This window comes from Oncorhynchus mykiss, chromosome 28, assembly GCF_057628025.1.
Source record: "Oncorhynchus mykiss isolate SJ-2025 chromosome 28, ASM5762802v1, whole genome shotgun sequence".
In the NCBI taxonomy this organism is placed as follows: Eukaryota; Metazoa; Chordata; class Actinopteri; order Salmoniformes; family Salmonidae; genus Oncorhynchus; species Oncorhynchus mykiss.
The window spans coordinates 18,457,190-18,478,192 of NC_143049.1; the positions used below are offsets into that span (position 1 = coordinate 18,457,190).

The window sequence follows — 21,003 nt, forward strand, 5'->3', positions numbered from 1 at the left end:
ATCAACGGACAAGTGTGTGTGGTGTGTGCGTGCGTGCGTCTGTGCCTCCATCTGCATCTGTGTAGTACATACGTGGTCCTGGTGGTACGTCTGGTCTGGACGAGGCTGAGGTGGCACTGAGCAGGGGATCTGAGGATGGGTCCATGATGCTGGTGGTGGGATGCTTCCTGTCCCCCTGGGGCCCAGTTCCAGCCCCAGCTTGGCCCTCCTCTAGCAGCCCAGACTCCACCGCCTGCTGCCTGCTCTGCTTGCTCTTATCCAGCAGGTCCTTACCGAAGAACGCCTCCTAGAAAGGCACACAACACGGGTCACTTCTCCATAGACCCACCATATTTCAGGATAACTGTCAACCTTTATCTCCCACCTTCCCCATGGGACTTTCATCAACAAGCACAGTGACATGATCCATCCTTTCAAATACTTAAAATATATATATAGATTTTTTTTTTACTAGCGTCAGTGGACTCTCTCCCTCTCTACCAGTGTAGATAGATCCATGTCTATCTCCCCATCAGCAACGTTTTATCTCACAGAGGACAGACATCACGTGACTGCTGCAGCCTCCCACATTGCTGGGACATTAAAAGCCTAGCTAACCAACTCAATAATTAATCCAATGTGCTCTGTGTTGGGAGTCCTTTATGTTTTCCTCGGTCTCTGTGCCCTCCTGCTGTTGAGTACAGACCAGTAGTGACAGATGCCCATGGCTTAATGCACCTCCTCACATCTCATCTGTTTTGGCCAACACAAGGTGACACAGAGCTCTGGGTTTGAGACGAGCGAGAGCAGGAGCACGAGCAAGCGAGGTAGTCTAGCGTACATACAGTATGTTGAATCCCCAAACAAAAGGATGATCAGAGTAGAGGATTTTAGCTATCCTCTAAGATCAAGTCTTGGAGGCCTTCCCTCCCACTTTGAGAGCACACAAACGGGGCTTCTGCCATCTCCAATGGTCTATCTTTAAGTTGTTAGGCAGAATGCTGAGTAGTCTCATGCCTCCCATTGGGGGAGGTAAATTGACATTTTATGAAGATGCAATATGACGTTCCAGGCTATCAGTGTGCTCCTGCATCTATGAATGGTTGCCTCAAAGAAAGTGGTTGAAATTTAGGTTGGCAGCTTATTCTGACAATTAACTGCAAGACGATCTCTACTCCAAACACTGTGCCTAGCACCAAGTGGTGTTTTTGCCTAATTGTAACCTTACAACTATGCCAGGGAATCATGGCTAAATATATTCCCTCAGTTATAAAAAAAAACCGAACTGACACATCTTCCAAATCCCATAAACCCTGAGACAAATGTCAGCCGTAACGTACCGTTCCTTCAGAAAGTATTCACACCCCTTTTACCACATTTAGTTATGTTACAGTCTACATTTTTTTATTGATAAAATTGAGATTGATCTACACACAATACCCCATAATCTCAAAGTGGAATTATATGGTGTCAATAAGTATAAGTATACAACCCCTTTGTTATGTATGCCAAGCCTAAATATGTTCAGGATTTAAAACGTGCTTAACAAATCGCATAAATTGCATGGACTCATTCTGTGTTCAATAATAGTGGTTAACATGACTACTCCATCTCTGTACCCCACACATCCAATTATCTGTAACGTCCCTCAATCGATTCATGAATTTTAAGCACAGATTCAACAACAAACACCAAGTAGGTTTTACAATGCCTCGCAAAGGGCACTTATTGGTAAAAATAAAAAAGCAGACATTGAAAATCCCTTAGAGCATGGTGACATTAATAATCACACTCTGGATGGTGTATCAATACACCCAGTCACTACACAGATACTCAGTTGACGTAGAGGAAGGAAACAACTCAGGGATTTCACCACAAGGCCAATGGTGATTTTAAAACAGTTACAGAGTTGAATGGTTGTGATATGAGAAGACTGAGGATGGTTCAATAACATAAATAAAAGGCACAAAAAACAAAAGGAATTGTAGCTACTCCACAATACTAACCTAAATGACAGAGTGAAAAGAAGGAAACCTGTCCAAAACATACATCCTGCTTACAACAAGCAGTGGTTAAAGTACTTAAGTAGTACTTTAAAGTATTACTTTTGGACATTTTTTTTCTTTCCGTACTTTACTATTTCTATTTTTGACAATTTTTACTTTACTACATTCCTAAAGAAAATTCTGTACTTTTTACTCCCCAAAATTTCCCTAACACCCAAAAGTATTTGTTACATTTTGCTTAGCAGGACAGAAAATGGTCCAATTCAAGAGACCATCCCTGGTCATCCCTACTGCCTCTTATCTGGCGGATTCACAAAACACAAATGTTTGTTTTTAAAATGTCTGAGTATTGGTGTGACCCTGGCTACCCGTATAAAATAATAATAATAGTGCCGTCTGGTATGCTTAATATAAGGAATTGTAAATGATTAGTAATTACTTTTGATACTTAAGTATATTTTAGCAACTACATTTACTTTTGATACTTAAGTATATGTAAAACCAAATACTTTTAGACTTTTACTCAAGTAGTATTTAACTGGGTGACTTTCACTTTTACTTGAGTCATTTTCTATTAAGGTATCTTTACTTTTACTGAAGTCTGAAAATGTTGTACTTTTTCCACCACTGGCAACAAGGGAGACAAATTCACCTTTGAGCAGGACAATTACCTAAAACACTAAACCAAATATACACTGGATTTGCTTACCAAGACAACATTGAATGTTCCCGAGTGGTCTATTTACAGTTTTGACTTAAATTGGCTTAAAAAGACTTGAAAACGGCTCTCCGGAAATGATCAAAAACCAACTTGACAAAGCTTGAAGAATTAAAAAAAAATAATAAATGGGCAACTATTGTACAATCCAGGTGTGCAAAGCTCTTAGCGACTTACACCCCCCCAAAAAAACTCAAAGCTGTAATCGCTGTCAAAGGTGCTTCTAAGTATTGACTCAGGGGTGAAAATACTTATGTAAATGAGATCTGTATTTAATTTTCATGTGCAAACATTTCTAAATACATGTTTTCACTTTTGTCATTACAGATTTAATCCATTATGAATTCAGGCCGTAACACAAAATGTGGAATAAGTCAAGAGGTACGAATACTTTGAAGGGACTGTAGATGTGGGACTGACCTGCAGGTAGGTGGGAAAGGCCTCCTCTAGCTTGGTTTTCTTCTTCCTATATCGTTTCTTGATCTTCTCCGGGATATCTGGCCCATGGGGCGTCTCATCCACAGGGGTATCAGGCAGCATCTCTCCCCAGCCTGCAGTGGGCACCGAAGAGTAGGTCAGAACCTGATCCGTTCAAATATAGAATCTGCATATGCATGCTTGGGCATTTTATTCGACAATTTATTTTCACGAGGCAGAAATAGGATATTCAGACAAAAGCAATTGATCACACATCCGTAGATGTGTGGGAACTCACCCTCCTCTTTTCCTGTGGGCGGTTCAGAGACCGAGCCAGAAGAATCCTTCCTGCTCAGGGATCGTTTGGCCTTGCCTGGGCCCTGGCCTGGACGGCTCCGCTGGCGCACCATGAAGCCACCGATGCCTGAGAAAGAGATATTCAACAATGAACCAACACATAGCCAAGTTCTAAGATAGCTGGTTCTAAGAAAGTAAAGTATGCTAATTGTAATAGTTATTTTTTATTAGAATGCTACAAGATCTGTTTTATTAAGAAATTACTGTTGGGAGGACAAAAAACAAGTTTTTTTTTCTTGGTGTTTCCATCAATGCTTTCACTAGAGAAGGAAGCATCTTCAACCTAGATTTTATATATTTATTTTTTAAATGTAACCATTATTTAACTAGGCAAATCAGTTGAGAACAAATTGTTATTTACAATGACGGCCTACACCAGCCAAACCCGGACGACGCTGGGCCAATTGTGCGCCGCCCTATGGGACTCCCAATCACAGCCGGTTGTGATACAGCCTGGATTCGAACCAGGGTGTCTGTAGTGACGCCTCTAGCGCTGAGATGCAGTGCATTAGACCGCGGCGCCACTCGGGAGCCAGAGAAAACACAATTTATAACCCCTAGAATAAGCCCTCTTTCTTTCCTTCTGAGGCCTTGTCTTGTCATCCCTGAGCTTGGCTGGCTGTGTATTGAGGGCTATGGCAAGCTACCGCGCTGGGCACGTACTGCACCATTTCAAGCTCCAGAGGAGCTGTCTCCTCCAATAAGGTGCCCTACCCGGCCGGTACGGCTTCCTCTTCCTCTTTTTGCTGCCGTCTGCCCCCTTGGACTCATCTTCTGCTGGCTCTCGCTCTGGGCTCGAGTCAGACTTCCCCTCGCAGTCCAGAGAGAGGTCTGCATCTGTGAGTGGGGGAGAGAGAGGAATGGGAGGGACAGAGAGAGAGGTGAGACACACAGACACAGAAAGAGAGAGAAACAAAGAGAGAGAGCGAGCGCGCGACACAGAGAGAAAGCGCGCCACACAGATAGAGCGCGCGCCACACAGAGAGAGAGCGCGCGCGCCACACAGAGAGAGAGCGCGCGCGCGCCACACAGAGAGAGAGCGCGCGCGCGCCACACAGAGAGAGCGAGCGAGCGCCACACAGAGAGAGCGAGCGAGCGCCACACAGAGAGAGCGAGCGAGCGCCACACAGAGAGCGAGCGCGCGCCACACAGAGAGCGAGCGCGCGCCACACAGAGAGCGAGCGAGAGAGCGCGCACCACACAGAGAGCGAGCGCGCACCACACAGAGAGCGAGCGCGCACCACACAGAGAGCGAGCGCGAGCCACACAGAGAGCGAGCGCGCGCCACAGAGAGCGAGCGCGCGCCACACAGAGAGAGAGCGAGAGAGCGCGCCACACAGAGAGAGAGCGCGCCACACAGAGAGAGAGCGAGCGAGCGCCACAAAGAGAGAGAGCATGAGCGCGCGCGCCACACAGAGAGAGAGAGAGCGCGCCACACAGAGAGAGAGAGAGCGCGCCGCACAGAGAGAGAGAGCGCGCCGCACAGAGAGAGAGCGCGAGCGCCACACAAAGAGGGAGCGAGCGCCACACAGAGAGAGAGATCGCGCACCACACAGAGAGAGATCGCGCGCCACACAGAGAGAGATTGCGCGTCACACAGAGAGAGAGCGAGAGATCGCGCGCCACACAGAGAGAGCGAGAGATCGCGCGCCACACAGAGAGAGCGAGAGATCGCGCGCCACACAGAGAGAGCGAGAGATCGCGCGCCACACAGAGAGAGAGATCGCGCCACACAGAGAGAGAGAGAGCGCGCCACACAGAGAGAGAGAGAGCGCGCGCCACACAGAGAGAGAGAGAGCGCGCGCCACACAGAGAGAGAGCGCGCGCCACACAGAGAGAGAGAGCGCGCGCCACACAGAGAGAGAGAGCGCGCGCCACACAGAGAGAGAGAGCGCGCGCCACACAGAGAGAGAGAGCGCGCGCCACACAGAGAGAGAGAGAGAGCGCGCGCCACACAGAGAGAGAGAGAGAGCGCGCGCCACACAGAGAGAGAGAGAGAGAGAGCGCGCGCCACACAGAGAGAGAGAGAGCGCGCGCGCGCCACACAGAGAGAGAGAGAGCGCGCGCGCGCCACACAGAGAGAGAGCGCGCGCGCGCCACACAGAGAGCGCGCGCGCGCCACACAGAGAGAGCGCGCGCCACACAGAGAGAGCGCGCGCCACACAGAGAGAGCGCGCGCCACACAGAGAGAGCGCGCGCCACACAGAGAGAGCGCGCGCCACACAGAGAGAGCGCGCGCCACACAGAGAGAGCGCGCGCCACACAGAGAGAGAGCGCGCGCCACACAGAGAGAGAGCGCGCGCCACACAGAGAGAGAGCGCGCGCCACACAGAGAGAGAGCGCGCGCCACACAGAGAGAGAGCGCGCGCCACACAGAGAGAGAGCGTGCGCCACACAGAGAGAGAGCGCGCGCCACACAGAGAGAGAGAGCGCGCCACACAGAGAGAGAGAGAGAGAGAGCGAGCGCCACACAGAGAGAGAGCGCGCGCCACACAGAGAGAGAGCGCGCCACACAGAGAGAGAGAGCGCGCCACACAGAGAGAGAGAGCGCGCCACACAGAGAGAGAGAGCGCGCCACACAGAGAGAGAGAGCGCGCCACAGAGAGAGAGAGAGAGCGAGCCACACAGAGAGAGAGAGAGAGCGAGCGCCACACAGAGCGAGAGAGCGCGCGCCACACAGAGAAAGATCGCGCGCCACACAGAGAGAGAGATTGCGCGCCACACAGAGAGAGAGAGCGAGAGATAGCGCGCCACACAGAGAGAGCAAGAGATCGCACGCCACACAGAGAGAGAGAGAGAGCGCGTGCCACACAGAGAGAGAGAGCGCGCGCCACACAGAGAGAGAGAGCGCGCGCGCCACACAGAGAGAGAGAGCGCGCGCGCCACACAGAGAGAGAGAGCGCGCGCGCCACACAGAGAGAGAGAGCGCGCGCGCCACACAGAGAGAGAGAGCGCCACACAGAGAGAGAGAGAGCGCCACACAGAGAGAGAGAGCGCCACACAGAGAGAGAGAGCGCGCCACACAGAGAGAGAGAGAGCGCGCCACACAGAGAGAGAGAGAGCGCGCCACACAGAGAGAGAGAGCGCGCGCCACACAGAGAGAGAGAGAGAGCGCGCGCCACACAGAGAGAGAGAGAGCGCGCGCCACACAGAGAGAGAGAGAGCGCGCGCCACACAGAGAGAGAGAGCGCGCGCCACACAGAGAGAGAGCGCGCGCCACACAGAGAGAGAGCACGCGCCACACAGAGAGAGAGAGCGCGCGCCACAGAGAGAGAGAGCGCGCGCCACACAGAGAGAGAGCGCGCCACACAGAGAGAGAGAGCGCGCCACACAGAGAGAGAGCGAGAGATCGCGCGCCACACAGAGAGAGAGAGCGAGAGAGCGCGCGCCACACAGAGAGAGATCGCGCGCCACACAGAGAGAGATCGCGCGCCACACAGAGAGAGAGATTGCGCGCCACACAGAGAGAGAGAGCGAGAGATAGCGCGCCACACAGAGAGAGCAAGAGATCGCACGCCACACAGAGAGAGAGAGAGAGAGCGCGTGCCACACAGAGAGAGAGAGCGCGCGCCACACAGAGAGAGAGAGCGCCTGCGCCACACAGAGAGAGAGAGCGCGCGCGCCACACAGAGAGAGAGAGCGCGCGCGCCACACAGAGAGAGAGAGTGCGCGCGCCACACAGAGAGAGAGAGCGCCACACAGAGAGAGAGAGCGCGCCACACAGAGAGAGATAGAGAGCGCCACACAGAGAGAGAGAGAGCGCGCCACACAGAGAGAGAGAGCGCGCGCCACACAGAGAGAAAGAGAGAGAGCGCGCGCCACACAGAGAGAGAGAGAGCGCGCGCCACACAGAGAGAGAGAGAGCGCGCGCCACACAGAGAGAGAGAGAGCGCGCGCCACACAGAGAGAGAGCGCGCGCCACACAGAGAGAGAGCACGCGCCACACAGAGAGAGAGAGCGCGCGCCACAGAGAGAGAGAGCGCGCGCCACACAGAGAGAGAGCGCGCCACACAGAGAGAGAGAGCGCGCCACACAGAGAGAGAGCGAGAGATCGCGCGCCACACAGAGAGAGAGAGCGAGAGAGCGCGCGCCACACAGAGAGAGAGCGCGCCACACAGAGAGAGAGCGCGCCACACAGAGAGAGAGAGAGCGCGCCACACAGAGAGAGAGAGAGCGGGCGCCACACAGAGAGAGAGAGAGCGCACGCCACACAGAGCGAGAGAGCGCGCGCCACACAGAGCGAGAGAGAGCGCCACAGAGAGAGCGCGCGCCACACAGAGAGAGAGAGAGCGCGCCACACAGAGAGAGAGCGGGCGCCACAGAGAGAGAGAGAGCGCCACAGAGAGAGCGCGCGCCACACAGAGAGAGAGCGCGACACAGAGAGAGAGCGCGCCACACAGAGAGAGAGAGAGAGCGGGCGCCACACAGAGAGAGAGAGATTGCGCGCCACACAGAGAGAGAGACAGAGCGCCACACAGAGAGAGAGAGAGCGGGCGCCACACAGAGAGAGAGAGAGCGGGCGCCACACAGAGAGAGAGATCGCGCGCCACACAGAGAGAGAGAGAGATCGCGCGCCACACAGAGAGAGAGAGCGAGAGATCGCGCGCCACACAGAGAGAGAGCAAGAGATCGCGCACCACACAGAGAGCGCGCGCCACACAGAGAGAGAGCGCGTGCCACACAGAGAGAGAGAGCGCGCCACACAGAGCGAGAGAGAGCGCGCGCCACACAGAGCGAGAGAGAGCGCGCGCCACAGAGAGAGAGAGAGCGCGCGCCACAGAGAGAGAGAGAGCGCGCGCCACAGAGAGAGAGAGAGAGCGCGCGCCACACAGAGAGAGCGCCACACAGAGAGAGAGAGCGCGCCAAACTGAGAGAGAGAGAGAGAGAGAGCGTGCCACACAGAGAGAGAGCGCGCGCCACACAGAGAGAGAGCGCGCGCCACACAGAGAGAGAGCGCGCCACACAGAGAGAGAGCGCGCCACACAGAGAGAGAGAGAGAGCGCGCCACACAGAGAGAGAGAGAGAGAGCGCGCCACACAGAGAGAGAGAGCGCGCGCCACACAGAGAGAGAGCGAGAGATCGCGCGCCACACAGAGAGCGAGAGATCGCGCGCCACACAGAGAGCGAGAGATCGCGCGCCACACAGAGAGAGCGAGAGAGCGCGCGCCACACAGAGAGAGAGCGCGCGCCACACAGAGAGAGCGAGAGAGCGCGCGCCACACAGAGAGAGAGAGCGAGCGCGCGCCACACAGAGAGAGAGCGCGCCACAGAGAGAGAGCGCGCGCCACACAGAGAGAGAGAGAGCGCGCCACACAGAGAGAGAGAGAGAGCGCGCCACACAGAGCGAGAGAGCGCGCGCCACACAGAGCGAGAGAGCGCGCCACACAGAGCGAGAGAGCGCGCGCCACACAGAGCGAGAGAGCGCACGCCACAGAGCGAGAGAGCGCGCGCCACACAGAGCGAGAGAGCGCGCGCCACACAGAGAGAGAGAGCGCCACAGAGAGAGCGCGCGCCACACAGAGAGAGAGCGCGCCACAGAGAGAGAGCGCGCGCCACACAGAGAGAGAGAGAGAGAGAGCGCACCAGAGAGAGAGAGCCACACAGAGAGAGAGAGCGCGCGCCACACAGAGAGAGAGAGAGAGAGCGCACCAGAGAGAGCGCGCCACACAGAGAGAGAGAGAGCGCGCCACACAGAGAGAGAGCGCGCCACACAGAGCGAGAGCGCGCGCCACACAGAGCGAGAGCGCGCGCCACACAGAGAGAGAGCGCGCGCCACACAGAGAGAGAGCGCGCGCCACACAGAGAGAGAGAGCGCGCCACACAGAGAGAGAGAGCGCGCGCCACACAGAGAGAGCGCGCGCGCCACACAGAGAGAGCGCGCGCGCCACACAGAGAGAGCGCGCGCGCCACACAGAGAGAGCGCGCGCGCCACACAGAGAGAGAGCGCGCGCCACACAGAGAGAGAGCGCGCGCCACACAGAGAGAGAGCGCGCGCCACACAGAGAGAGAGCGCGCGCCACACAGAGAGAGAGCGCGCGCCACACAGAGAGAGAGCGCGCGCCACACAGAGAGAGAGCGCGCGCCACACAGAGAGAGAGCGCGCGCCACACAGAGAGAGAGCGCGCGCCACACAGAGAGAGAGCGCGCGCCACACAGAGAGAGAGCGCGCGCCACACAGAGAGAGAGCGCGCGCCACACAGAGAGAGAGCGCGCGCCACACAGAGAGAGAGCGCGCGCCACACAGAGAGAGAGCGCGCGCCACACAGAGAGAGAGCGCGCGCCACACAGAGAGAGAGCGCGCGCCACACAGAGAGAGAGCGCGCGCCACACAGAGAGAGAGCGCGCGCCACACAGAGAGAGAGCGCGCGCCACACAGAGAGAGAGCGCGCGCCACACAGAGAGAGAGCGCGCGCCACACAGAGAGAGAGCGCGCGCCACACAGAGAGAGAGCGCGCGCCACACAGAGAGAGAGCGCGCGCCACACAGAGAGAGAGCGCGCGCCACACAGAGAGAGAGCGCGCGCCACACAGAGAGAGAGCGCGCGCCACACAGAGAGAGAGCGCGCGCCACACAGAGAGAGAGCGCGCGCCACACAGAGAGAGAGCGCGCGCCACACAGAGAGAGAGCGCGCGCCACACAGAGAGAGAGCGCGCGCCACACAGAGAGAGAGAGCGCGCCACACAGAGAGAGAGAGCGCGCGCCACACAGAGAGAGAGAGCGCGCGCCACACAGAGAGAGCGCGCGCGCCACACAGAGAGAGCGCGCGCGCCACACAGAGAGAGCGCGCGCGCCACACAGAGAGAGAGCGCGCGCCACACAGAGAGAGAGCGCGCGCCACACAGAGAGAGAGCGCGCGCCACACAGAGAGAGAGCGCGCGCCACACAGAGAGAGAGCGCGCGCCACACAGAGAGAGAGCGCGCGCCACACAGAGAGAGAGCGCGCGCCACACAGAGAGAGAGCGCGCGCCACACAGAGAGAGAGCGCGCGCCACACAGAGAGAGAGCGCGCGCCACACAGAGAGAGAGCGCGCGCCACACAGAGAGAGAGCGCGCGCCACACAGAGAGAGAGCGCGCGCCACACAGAGAGAGAGCGCGCGCCACACAGAGAGAGAGCGCGCGCCACACAGAGAGAGAGCGCGCGCCACACAGAGAGAGAGCGCGCGCCACACAGAGAGAGAGCGCGCGCCACACAGAGAGAGAGCGCGCGCCACACAGAGAGAGAGCGCGCGCCACACAGAGAGAGAGCGCGCGCCACACAGAGAGAGAGCGCGCGCCACACAGAGAGAGAGCGCGCGCCACACAGAGAGAGAGCGCGCGCCACACAGAGAGAGAGCGCGCGCCACACAGAGAGAGAGCGCGCGCCACACAGAGAGAGAGCGCGCGCCACACAGAGAGAGAGCGCGCGCCACACAGAGAGAGAGCGCGCGCCACACAGAGAGAGAGCGCGCGCCACACAGAGAGAGAGCGCGCGCCACACAGAGAGAGAGCGCGCGCCACACAGAGAGAGCGCGCCACACAGAGAGAGCGCGCCACACAGAGAGCGCGCGCCACACAGAGAGCGCGCGCCACACAGAGAGCGCGCGCCACACAGAGAGAGAGCGCGCGCCACACAGAGAGAGAGCGCGCGCCACACAGAGAGAGAGCGCGCGCCACACAGAGAGAGAGCGCGCGCCACACAGAGAGAGAGCGCGCGCCACACAGAGAGAGAGCGCGCGCCACACAGAGAGAGAGCGCGCGCCACACAGAGAGAGAGCGCGCGCCACACAGAGAGAGAGCGCGCCACAGAGAGAGAGGGCGCGCGCCACACAGAGAGAGAGGGCGCGCCACACAGAGAGAGAGAGCGCGCGCCACACAGAGAGAGAGAGCGCGCGCCACACAGAGAGAGAGCGCGCGCCACACAGAGAGAGAGCGCGCGCCACACAGAGAGAGAGAGCGCGCGCCACACAGAGAGAGAGAGCGCGCGCCACACAGAGAGCGCGCGCCACACAGAGAGAGAGAGCGCGCGCGCGCCAGAGAGCGAGAGAGCGCGAGCGCGCGCTAGAGAGCGAGAGCGCGCGCCACACAGAGAGAGAGCGCGCGCCACACAGAGAGAGAGAGCGCGCGCCACACAGAGAGAGAGAGCGCGCGCCACACAGAGAGAGAGAGAGCGCGCGCGACACACAGAGAGAGAGAGCAGGCGCCACACACAGAGAGAGCGCGCGCCACACACAGAGAGAGAGCGCGCGCCACACAGAGAGAGCGCGCGCCACACAGAGAGAGCGCGCGCCACACGGAGAGAGAGCGCGCGCCACACGGAGAGAGAGCGCGCGCCACACGGAGAGAGAGCGCGCGCCACACGGAGAGAGAGCGCGCGCCACACGGAGAGAGAGCGCGCGCCACACGGAGAGAGAGCGCGCGCCACACGGAGAGAGAGCGCGCGCCACACGGAGAGAGAGCGCGCGCCACACGGAGAGAGAGCGCGCGCCACACGGAGAGAGAGCGCGCGCCACACGGAGAGAGAGCGCGCGCCACACAGAGAGAGAGCGCGCGCCACACAGAGAGAGAGCGCGCGCCACACAGAGAGAGAGCGCGCGCCACACAGAGAGAGAGCGCGCGCCACACAGAGAGAGAGCGCGCGCCACACAGAGAGAGAGCGCGCGCCACACAGAGAGAGAGCGCGCGCCACACAGAGAGAGAGCGCGCGCCACACAGAGAGAGAGCGCGCGCCACACAGAGAGAGAGCGCGCGCCACACAGAGAGAGAGCGCGCGCCACACAGAGAGAGAGCGCGCGCCACACAGAGAGAGAGCGCGCGCCACACAGAGAGAGAGCGCGCGCCACACAGAGAGAGAGCGCGCGCCACACAGAGAGAGCGCGCGCGCCACACAGAGAGAGCGCGCGCCACACAGAGAGAGCGCGCGCCACACAGAGAGAGAGCGCGCGCCACACAGAGAGAGAGCGCGCGCCACACAGAGAGAGAGCGAGAGCCACACAGAGAGAGAGAGCCACACAGAGAGAGCGCGCGCCACACAGAGAGAGCGCGCGCCACACAGAGAGAGAGCGCGCGCCACAGAGAGAGAGCGCGCGCCACACAGAGAGAGAGCGCGCGCCACACAGAGAGAGAGCGCGCGCCACACAGAGAGAGAGCGCGCGCCACACAGAGAGAGAGCGCGCGCCACACAGAGAGCGCGCGCCACACAGAGAGCGCGCGCCACACAGAGAGCGCGCGCCACACAGAGAGCGCGCGCCACACAGAGAGCGCGCGCCACACAGAGAGCGCGCGCCACACAGAGAGCGCGCGCCACACAGAGAGCGCGCGCCACACAGAGAGCGCGCGCCACACAGAGAGCGCGCGCCACACAGAGAGCGCGCGCCACACAGAGAGCGCGCGCCACACAGAGAGCGCGCGCCACACAGAGAGCGCGCGCCACACAGAGAGCGCGCGCCACACAGAGAGCGCGCGCCACACAGAGAGCGCGCGCCACACAGAGAGCGCGCGCCACACAGAGAGCGCGCGCCACACAGAGAGAGAGCGCGCGCCACAGAGAGAGAGCGCGCGCCACACAGAGAGAGAGCGCGCGCCACACAGAGAGAGAGCGCGCCACACAGAGAGAGAGCGCGCGCCACACAGAGAGAGAGCGCGCGCCACACAGAGAGAGAGCGCGCGCCACACAGAGAGAGAGCGCGCGCCACACACACAGAGAGAGCGCGCGCCACACACACAGAGAGAGAGCGCGCGCCACACACACAGAGAGAGAGCGCGCGCCACACAGAGAGAGAGATCGCGCGCCACACAGAGAGAGATCGCGCGCCACACACACAGAGCGAGAGCGCGCGCCACACACACAGAGAGAGAGCGCGCGCCACACACACAGAGAGAGAGCGCGCGCCACACACACAGAGAGAGAGCGCGCGCCACACACACAGAGAGAGAGCGCGCGCCACACAGAGAGAGAGATCGCGCGCCACACAGAGAGAGATTGCGCGCCACACAGAGAGAGATCGCGCGCCACACAGAGAGAGATCGCGCGCCAGAGAGAGAGATCGCGCGCCAGAGAGAGAGAGCGCGCGCCAGAGAGAGAGAGCGCGCGCCAGAGAGAGAGAGAGCGCGCGCGACACACAGAGAGAGAGAGCGCGCGCCAGAGAGAGAGAGAGCGCGCGCGACACACAGAGAGAGTGCGCGCCACACAGAGATAGCGCGCGCCACACAGAGAGAGAGAGCGCGCGCCAGAGAGAGAGAGAGCGCGCGCGACACACAGAGAGAGAGCGCGCGCCAGAGAGAGAGAGCGCGCGCGACACACAGAGAGAGTGCGCGCCACACAGAGAGAGAGCGCCACACAGAGAGAGATGGTGCGCCACAGAGAGAGAGCGCGCGCCACAGAGAGAGAGCGCGCGCCACACAGAGAGAGAGCGCGCGCCACACAGAGGGAGAGCGCGCGCCACACAGAGGGAGAGCGCGCGCCACACAGAGGGAGAGCGCGCGCCACACAGAGGGAGAGCGCGCGCCACACAGAGAGCGCGCGCCACACAGAGAGCGCGCGCCACACAGAGAGCGCGCGCCACACAGAGAGAGAGCGCCACACAGAGAGAGAGCGCCACACAGAGAGAGAGCGCGCGCCACACAGAGAGAGAGCGCGCGCCACACAGAGAGAGAGCGCGCGCGCCACACAGAGAGAGAGCGCGCGCGCGCCACACAGAGAGAGAGCGCGCGCGCGCGCCACACAGAGAGAGCGCGCGCGCGCCACACAGAGAGAGAGCGCGCGCGCGCCACACACACAGAGAGCGCGCGCGCGCCACACACAGAGAGAGAGCGCGCGCCACACACAGAGAGAGAGCGCGCGCCACACACAGAGAGAGAGCGCGCGCCACACACAGAGAGAGAGCGCGCGCCACACAGAGAGAGAGCGCGCGCCACACACAGAGAGAGAGCGCGCGCCACACACAGAGAGAGATCGCGCGCCACACACACAGAGAGAGAGATCGCGCGCCACACAGAGAGAGAGATCGCGCGCCACACAGAGAGAGAGATCGCGCGCCACACAGAGAGAGAGATCGCGCGCCACACAGAGAGAGAGATCGCGCGCCACACAGAGAGAGAGAGAGAGCCACACAGAGAGAGAGAGCCAGAGAGAGCCAGAGAGAGAGCCAGAGAGAGCCAGAGAGAGCCAGAGAGAGAGCCAGAGAGAGCCAGAGAGAGCCAGAGAGAGCCAGAGAGAGCCAGAGAGAGCCAGAGAGAGCCAGAGAGAGCCAGACAGAGAGAGAGAGACAGAGAGAGACAGAGAGAGACAGAGAGAGACAGAGAGAGACAGAGAGAGACAGAGAGAGACAGAGAGAGACAGAGAGAGACAGAGAGAGACAGAGAGAGACAGAGAGAGACAGAGAGAGACAGAGAGAGCCACACAGAGAGAGAGAGAGCCACACAGAGAGAGAGAGAGCCACACAGAGAGAGAGAGAGCCACACAGAGAGAGAGAGAGCCACACAGAGAGAGAGAGAGCCACACAGAGAGAGAGAGAGCCACACAGAGAGAGAGAGAGCCAGAGAGAGCCAGAGAGAGCCAGAGAGAGCCAGAGAGAGCCAGAGAGAGCCAGAGAGAGACAGAGAGAGACAGAGAGAGACAGAGACAGAGAGCCAGACAGAGAGACAGAGAGCCACACAGAGAGAGAGCGAGCGCGCCACACAGAGAGAGAGAGAGCGCGCCACACAGAGAGAGAGAGAGCGCGCCACACAGAGAGAGAGAGAGCACGCCACACAGAGAGAGAGAGAGCGCGCCACACAGAGAGAGAGAGCGCGCCACACAGAGAGAGAGAGCGCGCCACACAGAGAGAGAGCACGCCACACAGAGAGAGAGCACGCCACACAGAGAGAGAGCACGCCACACAGAGAGAGAGAGAGCGCGCCACACAGAGAGAGAGAGAGCGCGCCACACAGAGAGAGAGAGAGAGCGCGCCACACAGAGAGAGAGAGTAGTGTGGAAACCTACCAGAAAACTATTAGGCAACAACAAATTAAATCCCTTTTAGACAACTTCATGGAAAAAACGTTCCACTGTAAGAGTGAAGGTGTAAACAGTATATTTCACCTCTCAGATTCCATTTAAATTTCTAACAGAAAACCCAAAGAAAATAAACAACATTGACAAATGATTTGATGAGGAACGCAAAAACCTAAGAAAGAAATTGAGAAACCTATCCGACAAAAAACAGTGACCCAGAAAACCCGGGGCATCTTTCCCAATATTTGGAACCAAGGAAGGACAGATCACCCCAATCTACAAAAGTGGAGACAAATTTGACCCGAATAACTACCGTGGGATATGCGTCAACAGCAGACGCATACATTTCCTCAGTGAAAACAATGTACTGAGCAAATGTCAAATTGGCTTTTTACGAAATTACTGTACGACAGACCAATTATTCACCCTGCACGCCCTAATTGACAAACAAACAAACCAAAACAAAGGCAAAGTCTTCTCATGCTTTGTTGATGATCTGGTGCTTCTGTCCCCAACGAAGGAGGGCCTACAGCAGCACCCAGAGCTTCTGCATAGATTCTGCCAGACCTGGGCGCTGACAGTAAATCTCAGACAAAAATAATGGTGTTCCAAAAAAGGTCCAGACGCCAGGACCACGAATACAAATTCCATCTACCGTTGCCCGAGAGCACACAAAAAAACTATACATACCTCTGCCTAAACATCAGCGCCACAGGTAACTTCCACAAAGCTGTGTACGATCTGAGAGACAAGGCAAGAATGGCCTTCTATGCCATCAAAAGAAACATAAAATTTGACATACCAATTAGGATCTGGCTAAAAATACTTGAATAAGTTATAGAACCCATTGCACTTTATGGTTGTGAGGTCTGGGATCCGCTCACCCACAAATAATTCATAAAATGGAACAAACACCAAATTGAGAGACTGCATGCAGAATTCTGCAAAAATATCCTCAAATAATCCATACAGAGCAGAACTAGGCCGATACCCGTGAATGATCAAAATCCAGAAAAGAGACGTTAAATTCTATAACCACCTAAAAGGAAGCGATTCCCAAACCTTCCATAACAAACCCATCACCTAAAGAAAGATGAACCTTGAGAAGAGTCCCCTAAGCAAGCTGGTCCTGGGGCTCTGTTCACAAACACAAACACACCCAACAGAGCACCAGCACAACACAATTAGACCCAACCAATTCATGCGAAAACAAAAAGATAATTACTTGAACATTGGAAAGAATAAAAAAAATTTAAAAAGCAAACTAGAATGCTATTTAGCCCTAAACAGAGAGTACACAGTGGCAGAATACTTGACCACTGTGACTGACAAACTTAAGGAAAGCTTTGAATATTTATGAGTCAGTGAGCATAGCCTTGCTACTGAGAAAGTTTTTGAGAGTGTAATCTTTACTGTCAATTAATGTACTGTTAACATAATGTTTCCCATGCTACTAAAGCTCTTAGAGACAGAGACAGAGAGAGAGAGACAGAGAGAGGTGATATAAGGAGACAGCCAGTCTGCAGAACGGACTAACAGACCACTCTACCCCCAAGCTACAGCACCCAGGGTCAATCCCATTTCAACTCCAGTCAATTTCAAGAGATTAGCCTAATTGAAATTGTGGATTTTTCAATTTGTGGAATTTAGCTCCACAACTCTACGCCACCACCTAACCGTCTGCTGTCAGCGTCATTGGAATTTAGGAACGTGAAGGATAATTGCCGTTTCAGAGGGTCTTAATCTGTGCCCTGGAAAACTATCCCATAGTGTTTTCTAACAGGCTTGTTGTATTTAGGTCAGTTAACCTATATTTAAGCAGGGAAGTCCGTTAAGAACACATTCTTATTTAAAGACATGCACCTCTGTGGTCCTCCATGTCCTCGTCCCGGGAGTGTTCTGACAACAGGTCCAGGGGGGCCTGCAGCACTGCAACACTGTTCTGGTTGATGATCTTCAGCTTCAGCTTGGGCTTGGGTTTCCTACGCCGCGACGCAGGTGCCGTCAGGCTCTTGAGCTGACACAAGCCTGACTCTGTCAGACACACGCCATCCTGAGTGTACGTCCTGACCAAGTCTGAAAGACACACACACACTCCACAAGGTTATGGTGCTGTTTGAACATCCTAGATGAACTGGAATGTGTGGAATGTACAGTACTGTTCAATGGGATTAAAACAAGGTTTCATTAAGTCAAAGACCTAGAAGGAATCTCAGAGAAGAAGAAATGTCTCGATCTCCAGACAGAACAAATACTAAAAGCATATGGCAAATAGAAATCAAAACTGGATGGTCTTCAGAGATAGATGGGAGGGGTTGAGGGGAGCTGAAGGGTGGGACTGAAATATACTGAGCCGGTAAAATGTATATAGTATGTATAGGCTGGAAGTAGACACCTAAGTGTTGTCGTCCATTAGTTTACTCCAATTAGGGGAGGGGTGGTAGGATTAGGGGAAAATAATAAAAGGGGGAGAAAAATAAAAACATATAAAAAAAAGAATAATAAATATAAAATATCTATTTATAAAAAATATATATGGGGGAATATGTGGGGGATTGCAAATTATGCAGACAATCACATTGATAGAAGCCACAATCTATTTGCAATATTAAAGCTGATACACTACCGTTCAAAAGTTTGAGGTCACGTAGAAATTTAATTTTTGGAGAGAAAAAAAAAGCACATTTTTTTGTCCATTAAAATAACATCAAATTGATCAGAAATAGTCTTAATGTTGTAAATGACAATTGTAGCTGGAAAGGCATACAGAGGCATACAGGGGCCCATTATCAGCAACCGTTGTTAGCTAATCCAAGTTTATCATTTTAAAAGGCTAATTGATCATTAGAAAACCGTTTTGCAATTATGTTAGCACAACTGAAAACTGTGTGCTGATTAAAGAAGCAATAAAACTGGCCTTCTTTAGACTAGTTGAGTATCTGGAGCATCAGCATGTGTGGCTTTGATTACAGGTTCAAAATGACCAGAACCCCAAAAAAAATTCTGAAACTCTTCAATCTACTCTTGTTCTGAGAAATGAAGGGGAGAAATTCTCAAGAAACTGAAGATCTCGTACAATGCTGTGTACAAGGACATTTCTAAGTGACCCCAAACTTTTGAAATGTAGTGAATATATTTGTTTTATTAAATAAATAAATACCAAAAGCAGACATTGTTCTTACCCATGTCTTTAGCTTTTGTGAGAATCTGCGTCATAACTGCCGGTTCAATGGACTCTCTGGCCTTGGACACAGGCGCTGTGGATGCAGTGAGGACACACAAAAGCCAATGAGTAATTGGCTGCAATACACGAGATGCCTGAGAGGGTCAGATACAGTTGCAAGGACTCAGAAGGCTATACTGTATGTAGTGCTTCCTTACCCTTGGAGGCCTTGTGGACTCGGCACATGGTGCAGTCAAAGCTGCTGTCTGCTGCTTTCTCCACATCCTCCTCTGAATGGAGACCCTGGCAGGAACTATGTATCCACCTATCGGAGAGGAAGGAGAAGGGGTTGGGGTTTCGGTTACCATGATTCAAAATAACAGACAATAAATATAGGTTACGGCAGGCTTAGCTAGTACTGTAGCAATGCCCACCTGTCGCATTGGCGGCACTGCACCACGATCTCTCCCTCGCTGTAGTCCTGGAGACAGAAAGGGCACGTCGCCAGGCTGCCACAGGGGGCGCACTGGGTGTAATTATTCTGCCACTCACACCTCAGGCCTGGCGAGGTGGCACCACATTGGGTACAGGACACACACCTGCAGGAGGAAACAGGGGAGGGGAGAAGGAGTGAGGACAGGTGTCAATGAATAGCTGAGTACATTTAGGTGGATGTACATTAAGTACAGTACAGGACATTGAGAAATAATGAACTAGGTCATTCATGGAGAAAAGGGATAGTTTTTTTTGTGTGAGGAGACGGCAAATAAGTTGTTGTTGTTGGTACTAGAGGTCGACCGATTATGATTTTTCAACGTCAATACCAATTATTGGAGGACCAAAAAAAGGCGATATCGATATATATATTATTGTTGTATTGTATTGTATTACAGTATTGTTGTAATTGTCAAATTTGTACAAATATATATATATATATATATTATTTATATATATATATATATATATATTTGTACAAATTTGACAATTACAACAATACTGAATGAACAATGAACACTTATTTTAACTTAATATAATACATCAATAAAATGAATTTAGTCTCAAATAATGAAACATTCAATTTGGTTTAAATAATGCAAAAACAAAGTGTTGGAGAAGAAAGTAAAAGTGCAATATGTGCCATGTAAAAAAAACACTTAAGTTCCTTGCTCAGAACATGAAAACATATGAAAGCTGGTGGTTCCTTTTAACATGGGTCTTCAATTTTCCCAGTTAAGAAGTTTTAGGTTGTAGTTATTATAGGACTATTTCTCTCTATACCATTTGTAATTCATATACCTTTGACTATTGGATGTTCTAATAAGTACTTTAGTATTGCCAGCCTAATCTCGGGAGTTGATAGGCTTGAAGTCATAAACAGTGCAATGCTTTTACGCATTGTGAAGAGCTGCTGGCAAAACGCAGTAAAGTGCTGTTTGAATGAATGCTTACGAGCCTGCTGCTGCCTACCACCGCTCAGTCAGACTGCTCTATCAAATCATAGACTTAATTACAATATAATAACACACAGGAATACGAGCCTTACGTCATTAATATGGTCGAATCCGGAAACTATCATTTCGAAAACAAAAGGTTTATTCTTTCAGTATTTTATCTAACGGGTGGCATCCATAAGTCTAAATATTTGTTACATTGCACAACCTTCAATGTTATGTCATAATTACGTAAAATTCTGGCAAATTAGTTCGCAACGAGCCAGGCGGCCCAAACTGTTGCATATACCCTGACACTGCGTGCAATGAACGCAAGAGAAGAGACAATTTCAATAGTTTAATATTGCCTGCTAACATGAATTTCTTTTAACTAAATATGCAGGTTTAAAAAAATATAATTCTGTGTATTGATTTTAAGAAAGGCCTTGATGTTTATGTTTAGGTACATTCGTGCAACAATTACAAATGCGCTTTTGTTAAATCATCCCCCGTTTAGCGGAGTTGGCTGTCTTTGTTAGGAAGAAATAGTCTTCACACAGTTCGCAAAGAGCCAGGCGGCTCAAACTGCTGCATATACCCTGACTCCGTTTGCACGGAACGCAAGAGAAGTGACACAATTTCCCTATTTAAAATAAATTCATGTTAGCAGGCAATATTAACTAAATATGCAGGTTTAAAATATATACTTGTGTATTGATTTTAAGAAAGGTGTTGATGTTAATGGTTAGTACACATTGGTGCAACGACTGCATTTTTCGCAAATGCGCTTGTTAAATCAGCCTGTGATTTAATGATAAATTAACAGGCACCGCATCGATTATATGCAACGCAGGACAAGCTAGATAAACTAGTAATATCATCAACCATGTGTAGTTAACTAGTGATTATGTTAAGATTGTTTTTTATAAGATACGTTTAATGCTAGCTAGCACCTGACCTT

General features: G+C 54.1%; 1 protein-coding gene across 8 annotated transcripts in view; it reads right to left on the minus strand.

The window, feature by feature from the left end:
- LOC110508653 (histone-lysine N-methyltransferase 2C) overlaps positions 1 to 21,003 on the minus strand; it is a 145,672-nt gene that overhangs the window by 57,003 nt on the left and 67,666 nt on the right. For all 8 annotated transcript variants that reach the window (XM_036966417.2, XM_036966415.2, XM_036966416.2 and 5 more), the window contains 8 exons: positions 19,047 to 19,211; positions 18,831 to 18,937; positions 18,632 to 18,706; positions 17,313 to 17,525; positions 4,192 to 4,314; positions 3,419 to 3,544; positions 3,124 to 3,254; positions 73 to 286 (listed from right to left, as the gene is read on the minus strand). In XM_036966417.2, coding sequence (XP_036822312.2) covers positions 73 to 286; positions 3,124 to 3,254; positions 3,419 to 3,544; positions 4,192 to 4,314; positions 17,313 to 17,525; positions 18,632 to 18,706; positions 18,831 to 18,937; positions 19,047 to 19,211 — 1,154 coding nt within the window. The remainder of the gene's footprint in view (positions 1 to 72; positions 287 to 3,123; positions 3,255 to 3,418; positions 3,545 to 4,191; positions 4,315 to 17,312; positions 17,526 to 18,631; positions 18,707 to 18,830; positions 18,938 to 19,046; positions 19,212 to 21,003) is intronic.